Source organism: Myxocyprinus asiaticus, chromosome 34 (assembly GCF_019703515.2).
Source record: "Myxocyprinus asiaticus isolate MX2 ecotype Aquarium Trade chromosome 34, UBuf_Myxa_2, whole genome shotgun sequence".
Lineage (NCBI taxonomy): Eukaryota > Metazoa > Chordata > Actinopteri > Cypriniformes > Catostomidae > Myxocyprinus > Myxocyprinus asiaticus.
This window is the reverse complement of record NC_059377.1, coordinates 32,954,823-32,973,886: the sequence shown is the minus strand read 5'-3', so window position 1 is coordinate 32,973,886 and position 19,064 is coordinate 32,954,823. Positions and strand designations below refer to the sequence as shown.

At 37.2% G+C, this 19,064-nt stretch overlaps 1 protein-coding gene across 5 annotated transcripts in view; it reads right to left on the bottom strand.

Annotated features, from left to right (window-relative positions):
• The window catches only part of LOC127425131 (probable phospholipid-transporting ATPase IIB), a 63,215-nt gene that overhangs the window by 31,496 nt on the left and 12,655 nt on the right, over positions 1-19,064 (bottom strand). For all 5 annotated transcript variants that reach the window (XM_051670799.1, XM_051670800.1, XM_051670802.1 and 2 more), the window contains exons 8-13: positions 18,907-19,001; positions 16,916-16,996; positions 13,315-13,390; positions 11,819-11,895; positions 322-482; positions 75-217 (exon numbers count right to left, since the gene is read on the bottom strand). In XM_051670799.1, the coding sequence (XP_051526759.1) occupies positions 75-217; positions 322-482; positions 11,819-11,895; positions 13,315-13,390; positions 16,916-16,996; positions 18,907-19,001 (633 nt within the window). The remainder of the gene's footprint in view (positions 1-74; positions 218-321; positions 483-11,818; positions 11,896-13,314; positions 13,391-16,915; positions 16,997-18,906; positions 19,002-19,064) is intronic.

Sequence of the window (19,064 nt, the reverse complement as noted above, 5' to 3'; positions counted from 1 at the left end):
GGTGATCTTAGCACTCTGTCTTAAATGTTGTAGATCAGTGCCATAATAAACGGATAAAAAACTTCTAAAAGTACCTGTTTTGTCTGTGAGCAGGTATACCAGACGCCCCAGCTCTTCCGGTATAGTGCTTGTCCGAACTACAGTACCTGGAATATTTTCATCCTTCATTATCATCCAACCGTACGCTGACTTCCCCATGTCCAGGTTTACTCTCAGACTGGACCCATAGATACCAATGCATTACTGAAATGCTTCACCCTAATCTTGATATCATCAAATTATGAATTTGCTCTTTTTCTGTAATATTGCACATTAATGTACCTGATGGGGATGATGTATGAAAACAGAACCACAAAACGGAAGAGGTTACGAAACCAGGGCCCAAGAAAGCCCTGCAGAGCAACCATAACAATAGACAGAACGACCTGGGCCAGGAACAGAGCTTTCGTAAGGCGGTTTAACTCCAGGTCCAACAGCCCCACCTGTAGGAGGAAGACAGAAAAAAATAAGTGGAGAGTCTGGGATACAGTAAATGAATCATTGAGATCATCTTCACTCCTTTGGCTGCAAATCAAGGCACCTTGTGTATCCTTTGTGTATATACTGTATTTAGATCTTTGCGTATCATTTGATGTTTTTGCACTGAGGCCGATTTTTTTTTCTTAGTTCACCCAAAAATGAAAATTCTCTCATAATTTTCTCATCCTCATGCCTTCCCAGATGTATATGACTTTCTTCTGCTGAACACAAATGAAGATTTTTAGAAGAATATTTAAACTCTGTAGGACTTCACAATGCAAGTGAATGGGTACCAACATTTTTAAGCTACAAAATGCACATAAAGGCAGCATAAAAGTAATCCATACAACTCCAGTGGTTAAATCTATAGCTTCAGAAACTAAATGATAGGTGTGGAAGAGAAACAGATCAATATTTAAGTCCTTTTTTACTACACATTCTCCTCCCTGCCCAGTAGGTGGCGATATGCTAAAAGAATGCGAATCACCAAAGAGAAAAGAAAAATTGGAAGGTGAAAGTGGAGATTGTCAGTAAAAAAAGGAGTTGAATATTGATCTGTTTCTCACCCACACCTATCATAGCGCTTCTGAAGATATGGATTTAACCACTGGAGTTGTGTGCATTACTCTTATGGTGCCTTTATGTGCATTTTGTAGCTTCAAAATTTTGGTACCCATTCACTTGCATTGTGAGGACCTACAGAGCTGAAATATTCTTCTTAAAATCTCTGTTTGTCTTCAGCAGAAGAAAGTTATGCACATCTGGGATAGCATGAGGGTGAGTAAATGATAAGAGTAAATGATTTTCATTTTTGGGTGAACTGTCCCTTTATTATCCAGAGCCATCCATAGGGTAATTTACCCAAAAAGTGTTAACACTGATGCTCTGTGGCACTTTCAACATCGGTCTGTTTACTTGAGCTGCTGGACACAGCGACATTGACTCAACCAATGCCATAAGTTTGGGGCAGAATTATCTGTTTATTGAACAATGAAAGAGAGAGTGCGATTTCGTTTAAAAAATATATTTTTTTTAAGCTTCAGCAGGTGACTAAACTCTGACTGGCTGTTACATTTTAGTAAACAAATGTACAAGAACATTGAGCAATTAATTTTTGGTAAATATTTGGTATTTTTTCTGGTTAAGATAACAAACACACACACAGAAAAAAAAAGTTACGAAAATCGAATGACTTTTGGTTCAAATGCTTTCATGGCATGCGATACTCCTGTGAGAACAAGAACCTTGAGTTGAGGACTCCTCTAATCTGAAGGATCTGAAATGTTACTCTTATGTAAAATAAAACAACCTGCCCATAAGCCAGCCCTGATCAATGCCCTCCAGGCCCATTCCAGACCGCAGGCCTTTTTCATGCAAATAGTGTATGCAGACAAGAGAAACGATGAGAGCCATTTAACCAAGAAGCCCACTGCTGTTGTCGTCCCTCGGTGAAAAGCACAGGAGGCAAAACCGGAAAAATAAAAGCAGAACGCCTCTTCATAGAAATGTCCCCATGACAAAAAAGCTCGAGTTTTTCCCTTTTCTCTCTCAAGTATGTCCCTCAGCCAATGGAATATGTGGGAAAATGATGTAAAAAAAAAAAAGAAGTTTTTCTTGTTTCCCTCTGGCAAGGGCCGTCAGCACGGCCTGCGCGAAAACACTAAGGCCTTTCATCTCACCAGCGCACTAATAAAAACAGCAACACATAACACCATCCCCTGAGAAAAAGAATCTGCATGAAAAGGACAGGGGGAAGGGGAGGGGGAATGGACAAATTGAACAGAAAAGACATGCACACACACAAAAAAAGAAAACAAAAATGCAAGCAAAATTAATCCCCCCATCCCCCAGTCCCAGGAGGACTGGAGTAAACTGGGAGACACTGGGAGTGAAGGCTGCTGTCTGATTTATCAGTTATAGTTTGGCAAACCCCTACGATAGCAAACCCCCTTCATGCTTCAGCTAGTGAGGAAAAAGGGGGGAATGGAAGGATTAAAATGAAGAAAAATTAAGACAGAGGACACAGTTCCCAGCTGAAAGGGAGGAATCCCCCTTTATGGGGGCAAAACAATGCGGAGGCTGAATTTTGCAAAGCTGGCCGGGGATCGGGTGAAGTCGTTTTTCATTCAAGCCAGGAGGAAAAAGCGACTCAATTACCTCAAGCTGAAGATGCTATCAATGAATCGAGAGCGCATATTTTACTCTATTCATCCAGGCCTCGTTTAAAGTGAAAGGAATGATTCAACCTGCCCTCGCTGCCTGTATGTTTTGTGTGTGAAATTTGATGACGACTTTGTGCCAGCATAATGAATATTCATTGGTTTAAATCCATCAAGTATACTGAGACCGTTACAACAATATGGCATTATACTAGTGCTTTAGAAACTGGACATGCAATACAGCTTAATGGAACATGCCATGTATGGTGAGGTGAGACTTAGATGAAGCCTAGAGATGGCTTAATCATGTTTTCTAAATAAACTGATAAAAGTTTAAACTTTTACTGATATAGAACATTCATTCACCCATGTTTGAAATCTATAATGAATTGTATTCATAACTAAAATACTTAAACTTTATTCTCATTGGTCAATCAAGGCATTCTGTGGTCAAATATTTTATATAATGACTGCTAAACTGTACATTTGACCACAAGAATGAGATGCTCTTTTCAAATCTACCAGAGTAGTGAGGTGTTCGGTCAGCAAAGAGAGCTATCTAAAGCGGTGTCACATCCCTCAAACCACCAAGGTTTCGATCCTCAAAGAGAATATCGCTCCACATTACGGCATTGACAGACACACTCGCGCGCACACTGTGTAAAGTGATAGCTTATGTGCTGTCAGCAGCTTCTAGTGAGAGCTTAGAGCTTTGTGCAAGGAATGTCACAACAGATTATAAAAGGCGAAAACGTTCTCTGTGACTTTCGCCGAGTCGTATTGACTTTCCCGCCCAGTCTCGCTCTCTGTATTGGCACTTCAGACATCATCTCCTTGAGATATTGAATTCCACTCTCACACACGGCTCACACAACGAACACGGCAGATCTATGAGCTCTGCCAGAGCAGCTGTGATCACACGCACCTTGCAGCACCCATGACAGGATCTGAAACACTTCATGACAGGAAGAATAGTGGTCAAAAAATATGGGTTTCTCAACAGGTTTTTGTGATGCCGGTATCTAGAAAGTACTGTATACTGGCTGATAAAATTACATATACAAAATTATTGAACTAAAGATGCACTCAGTAAATTTTTTGCTGATTGCTCCACTTTTAAACAGAAAAATTGTTAGAGAAAAAGCTGTTTAATTTTATGTATGGTGCTGGCTTGAGAAGCATGACCAGCCGAATATTCCTCGGTTTACATCAATAATACCCTGAAACTGGACTCTTTCACTGGCGCAATAAATTAATAATGGCTGACTGTGAATAGCGCGTTTTACAATGAAATCAGTAACTAAGAACTTCTGTATGTACCTGTATGTAAACAATATTACTGAGTACACCTTTAAATTAACATTTATTTTATAAAAGAGTACATTTCAGTCTGCTCTGTTGCATTTGGATGTATTGTTCTATCATCATGTTTGTTCCAGCTGGATAAGGCATGTGCTTCAGTGAGGTCTGCCTCAACCTTGAGGGAAAGACAGCCTTCTGTTTTGGTTTGTCTAATGATGTCATTGCAGGGATTGTTTGGAGTCTTAAGAGTGACTTCTGGTGCCCTATTTTAAGAGTGCTATGTCTTAAGTGCAGCACCATGCGATACGTCATACGCTTAACGTCAGTGGGCATGGCCATGCAGTTTTGATATTTTCACGCAAGCATGTGCTAAGTCTAGGGGCAAGTGGGTTGGCGAAACCATGCATGAAAACCGTTAATAGGCTGGGTCATGTGCAATTTAATTCTAAAGATCTTTTCCGGTTATTGCACGGTCTGGGTCCTATTATATATTCCATTTCATTTCAAGCAACTTCGATATACATAAAGACAGCCCATTCATAAGAATTTGGTAGTGTAAATGGGCTGTATGCAATGCATTCCCTGCTCTGTTTGTCACCTGTGCTGCTCCAGACCGTGATGTGATTTATGTTCTCTATCGGCTTCTCTGGGTCTGATGGCTTTTGTCCTGCTCACCTGTTTCTCACCTGCTTGCTTCACTCCCATTGTTAGTTGTTTTGTAATGTATATTTATTATATTTTTTTTCGGTTTAATATTTTGTTTCATTTCTGTAGAGCTTTGGAAAGGCACTCTACAAAATAATGTTTTTATTATTATTATTAATCCATGATCTGCTGGTGGATTCCCCAAACTGCAAATGTAAGAACTGATTTTAGACTTGGCGCCGTGATAAGACGTGCTTCTCAAACGTCTTAGTGCAATGACCTATTTCTAGGGTAAATAGCAAATTGCGCAACTTCATTAACCCTTTCATACGTACCGTCACACATATGTGACAGTTAATTACTGGGCCCCACAGAGTAGTGTCACACGTGTTTCTGCAACAGCCAGATACAGTTCAAGTCAAAAGTTGACATACACCTTAGCCAAATACATTTAAACTCCATTTTTCACAATTCCTGACATTTAATTGTAGAAAACATTCCCTGTCTTAGGTCAGTTAGGATCACTATTTTAAGAATGTGAAATGTCAGAATAATAGTAGAGAGAATTATTTTAGCTTTTATTTCTTTCATCACATTCCCAGTGGTTCAGAAGTTTACATACAATTTGTTAGTATTTGGTAGCATTGCCTTTAAATTGTTTAACTAGGGTCAAACGTTTTGGGTAGTTGCTGAAATTTTGGCCCATTCCTCCAGACAGGACTGATGTAACTAAGTCAGGTTTGTAGGCCTCCTTGCTCGCACACGCTTTTTCAGTTCTGCCCAAAAATAATTTTCTAGCAGATTGAGGTCAGGGCTTTGAAATGGCCACTCCAATACCCTGACTTTGATGTCCTTAAGCCATTTTTCCACAACTTTGGAGGTATGCTTGGGGTCATTGTCCATTTTTGGAAGACCCATTTGCAACTGAGCTTTAACTTCATGGCTGATGTCTTGAGATGTAGCTTCAATATATCCACGTAATTTTCCTTCCTCATGATGCCATCTATTTTGTGAAGTGCATCAGTCCCTCCTGCAGCAAAGAACCCCCACAACATGATGCTGCCACCCCCACACTTCACGGTTGGGATGGTGTTCTTTGGCTTGCAAGCCTCACCCTTTTTCCTCCAAACATGGTCATTATGGCCAAAAAGTTACATTTTTGTTTCATCAGACCAGAGGAAATTTCTCCAAAAAGTAAGATCTTTGTTCACATGTGCACTTGCAAACTGTAGTTTGGCTTTTTTATGGCGGTTCTGGAGCATTGACTTATTCCTTGCTGAGCAGCCTTTCAGGTTATGTTGATATAGGACTCGTTTTACTGTGGATATAGATACTTGTCGACCTGTTTCCTCCAGCATCTTCACAAGGTCCTTTGCTGTTGTTCTGGGATTGATTTGCACATTACCTGAGCGGTATGATGGCTATGTGACCCCCATGGTGTTTATACTTGGTACAATTGTTTGTACAGATGAACGTGGTACCTTCAGGCATTTAGAAATTGCTCCCAAGGATGAACCAGAATTTATTTCTGAGGTCTTGGCTAATTTCTTTTGATTTTCCCATGATGTCAAGCAAAGAGGCACTGAGTTTGAAGGTAGGTCTTAAAATACATCCACAGGTACACCTCCAATTGACTCCAATTAGCCAATTATCCTATCAGAAGTTAATTGGCTAACAGCCTAAATAATTGACACCATTTTCTGGAATGTTCCATGCTGCTTAAAGGCACAGTTAACTTAGAGAACGTAAACTTCTGACCAACTGGAATTGTGATATAGTCAATTAAAAGTGAAACAACCTGTCTGTAAACAATTGTTGGAAAAATGACTCGTGTCATGCACAAAGTAGATGTCCTAAACGACTTGCCAAAACTATAGTTTGATAATATGAAATCTATGGAGTGGTTAAAAAATTAGTTTTAATGACTTCAACCTAAGGGTATGAAAACTTCTGACTTCAACTGTACATTACAAGCTGCCAGATTCAAATCGGCTTTTGTGTGGACACAAGCTACGTTGGTCAAGTGTCTGTAATTTACATTCGCTCAAACAGTTACTCATACAGTCTTTTAAACCACAGAATACGTTTATTTTATATACATACTTCCAACTCGTCACCAAAGTACCACGATAAAAAGTTTAAAACTCTTATACGCACAGTCAATACATCAAACATGATCTTCCTCTGATGTGTTCTGAAATGTTTGTTTACATTAATAGCGATTATCATTCGTCAAACAAACAGCTCTTTAAAGAGTCTTTTCAAGCACATAATATGTTTATTTTATGTAATAAACAGCCAAATTGTCACCAAAGTACCACAATAACAGTTCACAGCTTGTATATGCACAGCCATCATATCTAAACACAATCTTCCCATGCACACAGCCACATCTGCTTAGGTGCAGATGTGGTTTTCATTCACACAAACAACAACTCAAACAGTCTTTTCAGGCATATAATACATTTGTTTTCTGAAACAGACAGCCAAAGTATTACAAAAGCACCATGAAAACAATTTAAAACTCATAGACTCACAGGGAACACATGCTGATTAAGATTATCGGATGCATGCAGTCACGTCACTCACACACACGCGTGCACACTGTCTGAGATGTGAAACAGAGCATAGGCAAACCGGACTGCTGATATTATTTGTACATTTGTTTTTTTTATAGCTATACTGTATATAAAAAACTAAATAAAACAAATACAGTACAGCAGACATAACCCATTTGTTCATATGTTTACTATATTATATACAGTATATATATATATATATATATATATATATATATACACAGTGTATATATATATATATATATATATATATATATATATATATATATATACACACATATATATATATATATATATATATATATATATATATATTTATTTTTTTTTTTTTAAAGACAATAAATATAACATTTTAATAATATAAAAAAAAAGTCTACACTCTGCCCCCTCTACCGGCATGTGCAAAAATAACTCACTCCAGGGGGCACTGCAGAGGAATACAGACCCAACTCATTAAAAGTTTAACATACAATACACTCACAGTTTGCCCACATATACCCACAGACAGCGCAAACACTCCCACCCACGAGCACTTGCGCTGGCACGAAAATTGCACTTGGAATTAGCGCTCTCATGAAAATTGGATAAGACGTTCTGCACAGTTGTTGCACTTAGCGCGGGCATGAAGATAGAGCCCCTGGTCTTAATTGTTCATACTGTTCTCTCTAATGCATCTGGGAGTATTTCCTTACACAATAATTTAAGTAGTTTTATTTAGCATTTGTCAATATTATTATTAAACTTCTTAAATAAAGGATTGTTTCAATAGCATTTTTCATTTTTATTTTTTAATTGGTTGGGGTGCCGTGGGGAAAAAAAATCTATAAAGGGGTGCCGTACTTTTAAAAAAAGCTTGGGAACTACTGCACAAGGGGGTGATTTTACTTTCAATAATCGTCCAAGTGGGATTATTATTGCTTGATTTATTGGACTAGACAATCTATGGGTTTTTCACAGATGAAGAATAAAGTGTAATAAGCTTAAAGATGCATTCAGTATTTTTTTTTCCTAATTAAAAATGTTTAACTCCTAAAGACATGAATTGAAATTTTGCAATATATGTAGGAAATCATAACCATTCACATTATAATGAAGACTCCAGTCATATCTTATAAAATATACCTTATAAAAGCTGTTTTATCCACACATGGGGGCTGCGATGTTAGAATTACATGAACAGCCGAATACTATTTGCTTAATCTCAGTAATCATCCTGTTATTTGACACTTTCACTCATTGATTAAAGTAATCATGCTTAATGTGAAAACTAAATTTCTACAATGGCATCTGAAACTGAAATCTATTGATTTTAAATGATGCTGCATCCAAGCTGCTAGGTGTCAGTGTATGTCCAAGATGACACGAAGACAAGTTACTGAATGCACCTTTAACATGAAATTCAAACATTTATACTGCACATTCCAAGTCTTACTGCGAACAATTCATCTGTACAGTAAAACAAAAAGTCTTCGACTTTCCATGATCCAGTCAGTTACAGATGAATACAATCAAGTCCTGTCCCGCTCTACATGAATTTCCTATTTCAATCAGAAATACAGCAGACTTTGAAAGTAAAATGGGTTGTGAACATTGTTTCACACTGACTTTTACATCATACGGCAAGCAATTTAGTTTCAGAAAAACATTATGCCATGCATAGCAGGGCCTAAAAAAAAACCCTCAATGCCCAATAGTATTTAATTCCAAAGGATGCTTTCTGAACTTCACAATTTAGTTCTGAGACAGTTATGTATACATATCTTATATTACAGAAAAAAAAGTGCATATCCTAATAACAGCGGCATAGTTAGACCCTGGCTGATAGGACTGAAGCCCAGGATCTTTTGTTAATAGCCCCGAGTGTTTTTTTTTTTGTGATGAGAAACAAAAAAAAGTAAGGCTTAAATGTTAATTATATTAGGGTGCAAAAGCAACAAGGCAGGCTTCAATTCTGGCTTCAAATGTAAACTAATTCCAATCAGTGTGCCCCACCTGCATTAACTGCCTGTTCGCACTTTGACTTTTACCTGCTGTTTGTGCTCATGTTCATCAGACGAATCGTTATGAATGCCTCGATTGGGTGCTTTCTATTTTCTCTCACGGGGGTGCAGCTTTTCTGTATCAGAGGCACTGAGGTTTTATTATGCAAGACTTATTTCTAAATACATAATCTAAAAGCCTCATTTCTAATCTTCATTTATTTTTAACAATCCACGCCACACACCGAGTAGATTTGAATGCATGCGGCAGTCATCTTGTTCAGTTATTCGGGTGTAGTAGGGAGTCAGTACACGGGAATAAAGAATGTTTATTGCAATGGAATTTCCTCAAACGCAACTTAAAAATAGCAGCACAGTGAGCTAGAAGCCTAAATAGCACAATACATTGGTCTTAAAATGATAAAATCTCACATTAAAGTCAGACAAAAATGACTGCCTGTATATGCGCTCTGCCCACGCTGGTTCACATTTCCATGCCGTGTGTGGAGTTAAACTGTTGCGTTTAAATAGCCTCTTTGGGGTGTCTTGATTTTTAAATGGTTTAAAATCAAATAACATTGAACTTATCAAATTATTGTACTTAAGTCTGTGTGATCCAACGATGGCATTACACTGCCATGTTAAATAAAAATCTAAAAATAAGATTTTGATAAAGTCGTAATATTTTGCGAATAAAGTAAAAATTATGAGAATAAAGTTGTAGCATTATGAGATTAAAGTCGTAACATTTTGAGAATAAAGTTGTAGCATCATGATATTAAATTTTGTATGAGAATAAAAGTACAAATTATTAGAATAAAGTCTTAGCATTGTGAGAATAAAGTAGTATATTGTGTGAATAAAGCAGAAATATTAGAGAGAAATAAATCTCAATATCTAGCTAAACAGAGCATCATCTCAACGACAGAACGGACGCCAAGCCAGCAGGACATAGTTAAATCATACTTTAGGATAAGATTTTGTAATAAAGAAATCCTTGGTCAGCACAGAGTTATTAGTATCTGGACTCTGCAGCAGTTATGTAGGAAATGTAATTTAAACAGGAGAAAGACCAGTCAGATTTGAGCAGTCCCACTTGACGTTGTTATTGGGTTTTCCTCTCTAAACAATACTGTAACTGTGGGGATTTACCACATACAATATTTTGATATGGCCTCAGCAGTTCCAATTATTTTTTGCTTCACTTGAGTGCAAGCCTGTATCTCGTGCCTCCCTTGACAGACACCCACATGTTGAGAACTCCTGTACCAACGCACACCACATTCATGAACAGAGAGCTTGCAAAAACTTCCCACAAATTCAGCTCTGTTGCATAGCCAAGTTATCTCCCTGGTTAGTGATGTTGTATGTAAATACCCAGATGCTCCACTTTGCTGTTGTCCACCATATCACTTTGATGTTACTTTCCTTTCAATTTATTCTCAAAATATTACGACTTTAATCTCATAATGCTTCAACTTCTCTTTATTTTTACTTTATTCTCACAATATTATGATAAATGACAATTGCAAATTTAAATTGTTAAATTACTTTGATTTTATTGTTAGTGTTAATTTCTGCACAATGAACTACGAGCCAACAAGTTGTAATTCTCGCTTTGATACTCCGTTAAATCCTCCTTTCAATTAAAACGTGTTTGATCCGTTTATTGTGCACCGTTTATGCGTGCTTATATAAAGTTCTGAACCAGTGTCAGTTACGCTTAATATAAATATTATTTGACAGGTAGGGTGGTCATTTTTTTAAGTCATGGAAGAAAGGATTCTTCTTATTTTTATATTAAATGATGAAGGCAAACAGTGTTGAGTACATACAAGTATACCAAAGTCAGCACTCTCAAACAAGTGACCAAGAAAAAAAAAAGAAAAACCTCGAACACAACAGGGGTCAGTTAGAGGAGGGGTAATGAGTGTAATGGGATTTGATGTTTTTCGTTTACATTTACATCATTGACATCCACTGTATCTAATCATTAAGGGGAATTCCGTAGGATTAAGGTTCTGCCACAAATGTCACGCAAGTCCTTGGTTGGTTAATTTCCCCCTAGATTAATCTCTCTGGGGTTGACCTTTCACATTGACAGGTCCAAATTCATCACCAAGATCAGGGTTGAAAACCACCTCAACTGTTTTGCTGTTTTTATTAAGTCTTTATTGAAAGGTTACAATTAGGAAAACAGTCCCAGTGCAATGTATAGCACATACTGACAACACAAATGTCGATATCACAGTATAAAACAGCGCATACAGTACTTCAGAAACATATTGCCCTTAAATGGATAGTTCACCCAAAAATGAACATTCTGCTATCATTCACACTCAAACCCATATGACATTGTTTCTTCCATGGAACACAAAATGAGATGGTAGGCAAAAGTTTAGGAACTTACTATCTCAGTCACCATTTTTAATGTATGGAAAAAAGATGCAATGAAAGTAAATGGTGACTGAGGCTAACATTTTGCCTAACATCTCTTTTTGTGTTCTGCAGAAGAAACTCATACAAGTTTGGAAAACCATGAAGGTGAGTAAATGATGACAGAATTTTCATTTTTAGGTTATCCTTTAAACTGTGGTTTTTCAAAGAGTCAACCTTTGGGAGGAAAACTGCCCACCTTGTTTTTGGACTGTGAAGTATTCAGCACACTTCTCGTCTCTTTCCCGGTATATATCACCACACCAATGATAGTACCTGGAAGAAAAAAAAAGATGGGGTGAGCAAAATGAGATGAGCAATTGCAAGCAATGAGGACAATAAATAAACAGGCCACATGTTTCTGGCTGGTCTAATGAACAAGTAGCTCAAAAAGTGTGTTTCCAGTTAACGGATGCAGCTGAAACTCAGACAAATGATTCAATATGTGGGACACCCAGAAATAAACCTTTACAATGAGGCCTATTATAGTCGGATCAATGGTGCTGCTTGGTAATGGGCTGATTCGTTAAGTAAACTAATTACTGATGGAGTATGTAGCATGGCTGCTAAATAAGGATGATTCAAAGTCCAAAGTTCAACTTTTGTACAAACAAAGTAACAACATAAAATGTGGTGCAACCAAGCTTAAAGAGGAGTGTGTAACTTTTTTTCAATGTTAAACCCTTTTTCTTATCCCAACTGATGCAGAGGCAACTATAGGTAAGCCATTTGAAGGTTGATTTCCCCATAAAGTGTAAACACTGTGTCGCTTTCAAAACATTATTCTGTTTATTTGAGAATCCCAACTAGCCCAACACAATGACATTGGCTCAACAAATGGAAAGTGTTCCCGGAAACTTGTCTGAAAACAGACATTTTAACTATTCAATTTAATGATGCTAGTTGTGCAGAAATCACACACTTCATCTTTACACATTTTTCACTTCCCTTAAGCTTGACACATTGTGTCATGTTTGGAACGAATGAAACCTAGACTGCTCTCAGGGGGGCGTTTAATGGGCTAAGACTTCAGGGCATATCGGTTACTCGCCCCATGGTGTTCTGTGTTGGGTCTGCTTGGTTGGATGGGTTGACGTCATTGTGTTTTGTGGGGAGATGTGGAAGGACTTTCTTCTGCTGAAGGTCACACCAAGCTGAGGAATGAGAAGAACCTCTAAAACCCCCTGGAGAACGAAGAATGGGGCAACCACAGATCAATGAAGGGCCGATTGCTGGCACAAGCGACCGCCACTTGAAGAAAAGGACTTGCTATTATTGTTGGACTGGGATCAGGTTCTAAACAACAGACCCCTAGGAGTTGTCGGTGAAAGCGTAGCAGCAAAACTGATCTTGGGCCTGTTTCATCTGAACCACAGGGAGAGGACTGCAAAGAGCCAGACACTTTGGCTTCCCATTAACTGCTCCTCATATTTCTCTGCTTGTGAGATTGTTTGAATAGTAGCAGATGAGTCTGGCGATCTCAAGTGACAAACAAACGGGAGAGCGAAGAGAGTTTTGAGTGACTCTGGCAGATCGCCTTCGTATCAACGGCACGCTCTTCTACATAACACAATGTTTCAGACCTTAGAGGCTACGTTTTTCTTATATTTCCATAAAAGAAGCGCACAATTTAGGGGAGCCAAAAATGTTGGTTGTATAGAGGGTTGGGTGGTGTGTGTGTGAGACTTAGCTTACCAGATGCCACCACAGTGCTCGCCCACAGGGTGTTCTCAATACTCAAGCTCTCGTGGACGGGAGGGTCACAATCCTCCTAGGGGAAAGTAAAGCTCAAATCAACAAGCAGGACAATGTATATTTGTGTTGTTTCATACATCTATTTTGGTTTCATGGTTCCCACAATGTTTGACCAATGAACTTTTATGACTTTTCCATGACCTTTCCAGTCATTCAGATTAACTGAATAAGGATTTTTAAATATTTTTTTTTTTATTCAGATCAGTTGGCTAATGAATAATTCAGACTACAAATTACACATCACTATGTCTTTTACTCATCACAAACTATAGACAAGAGCTATATCTAACAAAAAAAAAAAAATACTTAAGAGCAAATCTAGCAACAAAAACTTATTTACTACAGAAATTTCCACGATTTTTTAAGATTGTATTAATTTCCATGACTCTTCCAGGCCTGCAAAACCCAATTTAAAAATTCCCAGATATTCATAGATTTTCCATGACTGTGGGAACCCTGATGGTTATTCAGCACAGGATAAAGCGGTTATCAATTATGGCCTTTAAAAAAGCAGGTCAATAAAAATGAAAAAAGACTCCATGCACAAATAAATGAATCGATGAACTTTCACCACGACAAATGGTAAGTAGGGAATTAGCCGAAAGATTGAATTACACTAATGCCTGCTTAAGCGACACAGTCCATTTAGAGGGGCCGGTGCAATTGGTTCGACTTGATTTGCCTTGTTTATGAAAACAGCATTTTGTCAAACATCATAATAAGGACACATTTAGAGCAGAACAAAATTTCTGATACCACGGCATAAATCAGGGAGAAGTGCAGAAATTAAATCTTTAAATGCTTTTCTCCACATAACATATTGTGGCTGGGTGAATTCGGATGATATCTAATTATCCGCTGTCAGTGGGGCATAATATACAGTGAGAGGGGGCCACACACATCGCAGCTGCAGAGACATGCGCATTCACGCACACAACAAGAGAGATGTGTCCTCTATTCAAGACGGCATTTTCCCTTTTGTCATGTGTCTCTATCTGGCCAGCAGATGTAGCAATGGAAGTCTGTTAGAATTATCTAACAGGGATTATGTAAAATTCAAGTATGTTTTTAAAAAGAGCAATGACCTTTGATCAATGATAAATTAAATATGTCCAACCCCCCCCCCCCCCAAAAAAAAACATTTAAAAGAGAGGGGAGCTTTTAAAGCCACAAGCAATAAAAACCTAATTAGCATGAACATTTGTGCATTTAGCAAAAACTTTTAGGTATAATTATATATTTTAGAAGTCACTGAGAAGAGTGCTAAAATGCTTCAAGTCTTTTTCCGAATAGATATGCACAAAACTGAAATAAATATGAGCAATTACTGAGAAACTCCTGGCTGGATCATGCATTTAAGTTGCGAAAAACTGTCATAACTAAATTCATAGCATGTAAACTGGTTGGTTTTATGTCTGAATCTTTATCTAGTGAACTTTTTCTCCCTTTCTTCCTACACACACAAACGTGGGGATATCTTAATGGGGACATACCATAGACCATACCATAGTTATTACTATAGATACCTGAACCCTAAAAGATAAAGTTTGCATTTTTATCATATTAAAAAAACAGTGTGCTTTATGTATAATTTTTTCAATTGAGAACATCCCTGAATGTACTCAAAGGGAGGTTTTATCAGATTTTAACTTTGGGGGACAATTTTATGCCCAAACTAATGCTCAGTAAGTACACACACACACACCTGTTTAAACACAGAGATAAGTGAAAAATAACATCAGGAGTGGATGCATGCATCAGATTTCAGATGGACTGACCTTAACTGTGCACATAACTGATATTTAGAATAATGCAACAACAGCATAATGGATGTTAAAATGTCAAATTAAAAGTACAAGTATTTTACACCATAATTTTTGTCAATTTATGGGGCTGTATTATACAGCATGCATCTATGATCTGTGTCTGTGTAAAACAAATTCTGTATAATAAACCTTATTAAAATATTTAACTGTTTAGAAAAAGGTTCTATTTATTCACATTATTTAATGCATCATTAACTAATAATAACATTTTTTTATTAATCTTGGTAAAAGGAACATTCCAGGTTCAATACAAGTTAAGCTCAATCGATAGCATTTGTGGCATAATGTTGATTACCACAAAAAAAAAAAAAAAAAATTCTTTAAAAAAAAAAAAAAATTGCAGCAAAAATGGAAGTTACAGTGAGGAACTTGCAATAGAAATATTCCATAAATGTTAAAATACTCACCGTTTCAAAAGTTTAACCACAAGACGTAGACAATACGCATTTGAAAATGAATTTAGTGTGATAAAATTGCTTAATAACCTCTTCTGTGTAAAGTTATATCCAATTTTACAACTTAATTGCCATGATAATGTAACACAGTAAAACCTAAAATGACAGAAACATATTATTTTAAGAACTTTACAGTTCAAATAATACACAATTTTAACAGAAGAATTAATGTACAGGTAAGTACTTTTATAAAATTATAATATTCATAATTCATATTTCTACCATTAAATCCTCAAAATTGGTCCCATTCACTTCCACTGTAAGTTCCTCATTGTAAGCTTGATTTTTGCTGTTTTAAAGGGGGACATTTTTTTTTTTGTGGTAATCAACATTATGCCACAAATACTGTTGATTAAGCTTAACTTGTATTGAACCCAGAATATTCCTTTTATGTTCATTTATCAAAATACTATTTTAGTTCATAAAACTTTTGTTTATATATAATTTTTAATGTAAAAAAAAAATGCACTTTTATGTAGAAATTAACATCAACCAAGATCAACAAATTATTTAAAAGCATTGTTCTTTGCTAAATCATGTAAATTATTGTGTTAACAAAAACTTAAGTGTTAACAAATACTAAATAAAATTACGTTATATAATGCTTAACCGATGTTATGCATTATAATTAAAAAAAAAAATTAATAATTAAAGTTTGTTAATGGCAATAAAGTTGATCTTAAAGTATTTTAAAAACCTCTGCTGAGGCAATCAGGTGTAACAAGTGTGTTGCAATAAAGAACTGTGGGAAACAGTATGTGGAAGTAGCAGCAGATTTGTGAAAGCAGGCTCAGGAGGGTGACTCAGCGCAGGAAGTGATCTTCTGCCCCTGCGTGCTGTGTGGCCAAGAGTGAAGACTTCAAACAAAGACATGCTTCATGTGGGGGGTCCTTGTTTTCCCTCTCTCTTTCTCCGGTTCTGCACTAATCTGATGTTAATAAGAAACTCTGCTCAGCCAATAGGGTGAGAGGGAGCCTAACAACCCGTGATGTCATCAGCGTTGTGAGGAATGCGGCTCATTGGCCGGTTTTACATTCCAGAGACACTGCAGCCCATAGTCATGTGAACAGGCACACTTGGACAATCCATGTTATTTTAATATGCAATTAAAAACAGTCATTAGGTTTAGTTTACTGGTCAACAACACATTAAATACCTCTACAACAATCTAACAGAGGGCTTCGATTGGGGACCTGACGTCACGACAAATGCTAAATGATGCCTCGTAAAAATTACGTGATTAACAGCCGTTTCTCTTACTCTTGTGAAGTTCCCCTCGAAACTGTGAATGTCCAGTTGAGGTTTCTGGGCGTAAACATACGCACTGATGGAGAAGAGATCCTGCGGATAACAAATGAAAAGATCAAGAAATAAAATATTAAAGGGATAATTCACCCAAAAATAAAACTGTTATTTGCTGTCATGCTGTTTTAAACTCATATGAATTTCTCCTCCTTAAATGGAACACAAAAAGAGATGTTCAGCTGAATGTTAGCCTTAGTCACCATTCACTTGCATTGTTTGGAAAAACGATGCAATTAAAATGAATGCTGACTGAGGCTTACATTCTGCCTAATATCTCCTTATGCGTTCCACGTTAGAAAGAAAGTCTGGTTTTGAAAAACACGATGACACAATTTAACTTTTCAGGTGAACTATCCCTTTAATGCAATAAATCAACAACAGATATGTGAACAAAGTCAGATGAACAAATATCTGAGCTTGACCCAAAACCCAACCTCTTGTTCGTGCAAAGCATTATTGCAAGACTCAAACGGACTCACATTCAGAGTGATTGTCATGAAAATAAGCCCTTTCTGACATCCTGCCACAAGTCTGTATTTCAAACTAAAAAGATAATGTAGACAACACAAAACAATTGAAACTAAATTAAACTTTGACGGATTGCTAACAAATTATATTGACTTTTGTATTTAATCACGAATCTAAAAGTATGAAAAAAGGGACGTTTTAGAAACCGGCCGTCAAGCCCACCGGACACCTGATCTGACCGCTCCTGCTGCTTTACTGCAGCAATCATTCGGCGACTTGCTGAAATTTTAATTCTGTGATCACATTAAGTGGTTTCGGAAAGACAAATACAAACGTGAACCCTTGCTCGGGGTGAGTGTCATCTCCACGCCAATGGCATCAGGAGACAGGCCGTTTGGCGGATCCCGGTTGTCTCTCAGGGTAAAGTTACAGGCTCATGTGAAACAAACCCTCCATCCAGTAAATCAGATACACAGTGATATCAAACATGAGCCTGCTTACCATCAGCCTGAGAGAGTCTGAGTGTGGGACACATCACTCACTGCTTACTGGGGTAAAGTTACAGACCCATCCGAGAACAGAACAGAAGGAGCTGAAATGTGATTTGGGATGCGGCAGTTTTCTGGCAGATCAGTGCTGATGCTTTTTGGTACTGGGTAAAGGCCTGTTCATATTCAAATTTTAGCCACAAAAAAGATACACGGCAAGATTTTAAACCTAAACAGTTAAACTCTATGGACTCCTTTGGTTTATTCAGTCCCCAAAATAGTTCTGTGATGATCTGTCATTTGTTGTTTTATTTAACTTAGTGGCTAGGTTATTTTTTTTTATCATTATTTGAATGGCAAACAATTCATTCAGGTATCGAAACCTTCGGATAATTACGAAAATTCTGTGTACATTTTTTTTGGTGCAAAAAAAAAAAAAATGTTTTAAATATTTTATATTTTGTGTCAGTTAGCCACATTGAATCTGTAATTGAAAATACATGATCGGTGTGGGTGAGAAACAGATCAGTATTTAAGTCCTTTATTACTATAAACCTCCACTTTCACTTTCACATTCCAAAGGTGAAAGTGGAGATTTATAGTAAAAAAGGATTTAAATATTGATCTGTTTCTCACCCAAAGTGATTGCATCGCTTCAGAAGCCATATATTAAACCACTGGAGTCATATAGATTCCTTTTATGCTGCCTTTAAATGCTTTTTGGAGCTAAAAAGTTCTGGCCACCATTCACTTGCATTCAAAGGACCTACAGAGCCCGACAAAGCATGACTGGAGCATCAAAAGGTATGAGTTTAGAGCGGGACCATATGTTTGACCAACCAATGGAAGTTCGGAAAACCGGTTTGAAAAAATTCATTATTTTGGCCATTCCGTTTGGGGATGCTAGTAGTGCGGAAATTACACATTTCAGCTTTAAAATCGCACTGACATAACAAGCATTTGTAATGTTTTTGTCTAAAAGGTTCGTACCCCTAAAGCAGGAAGTCTCTGAGTGCAAGGAACAGCGATTCTCAGTTTCCAGTCCGTCTCTCCATCCAGCTGATCTGTTCTAATAAAACATGAACCTGGAAAACAAAACAAATTGTATCTTAAATCTGACACAGTATAAATGATAGAACAATTCATGT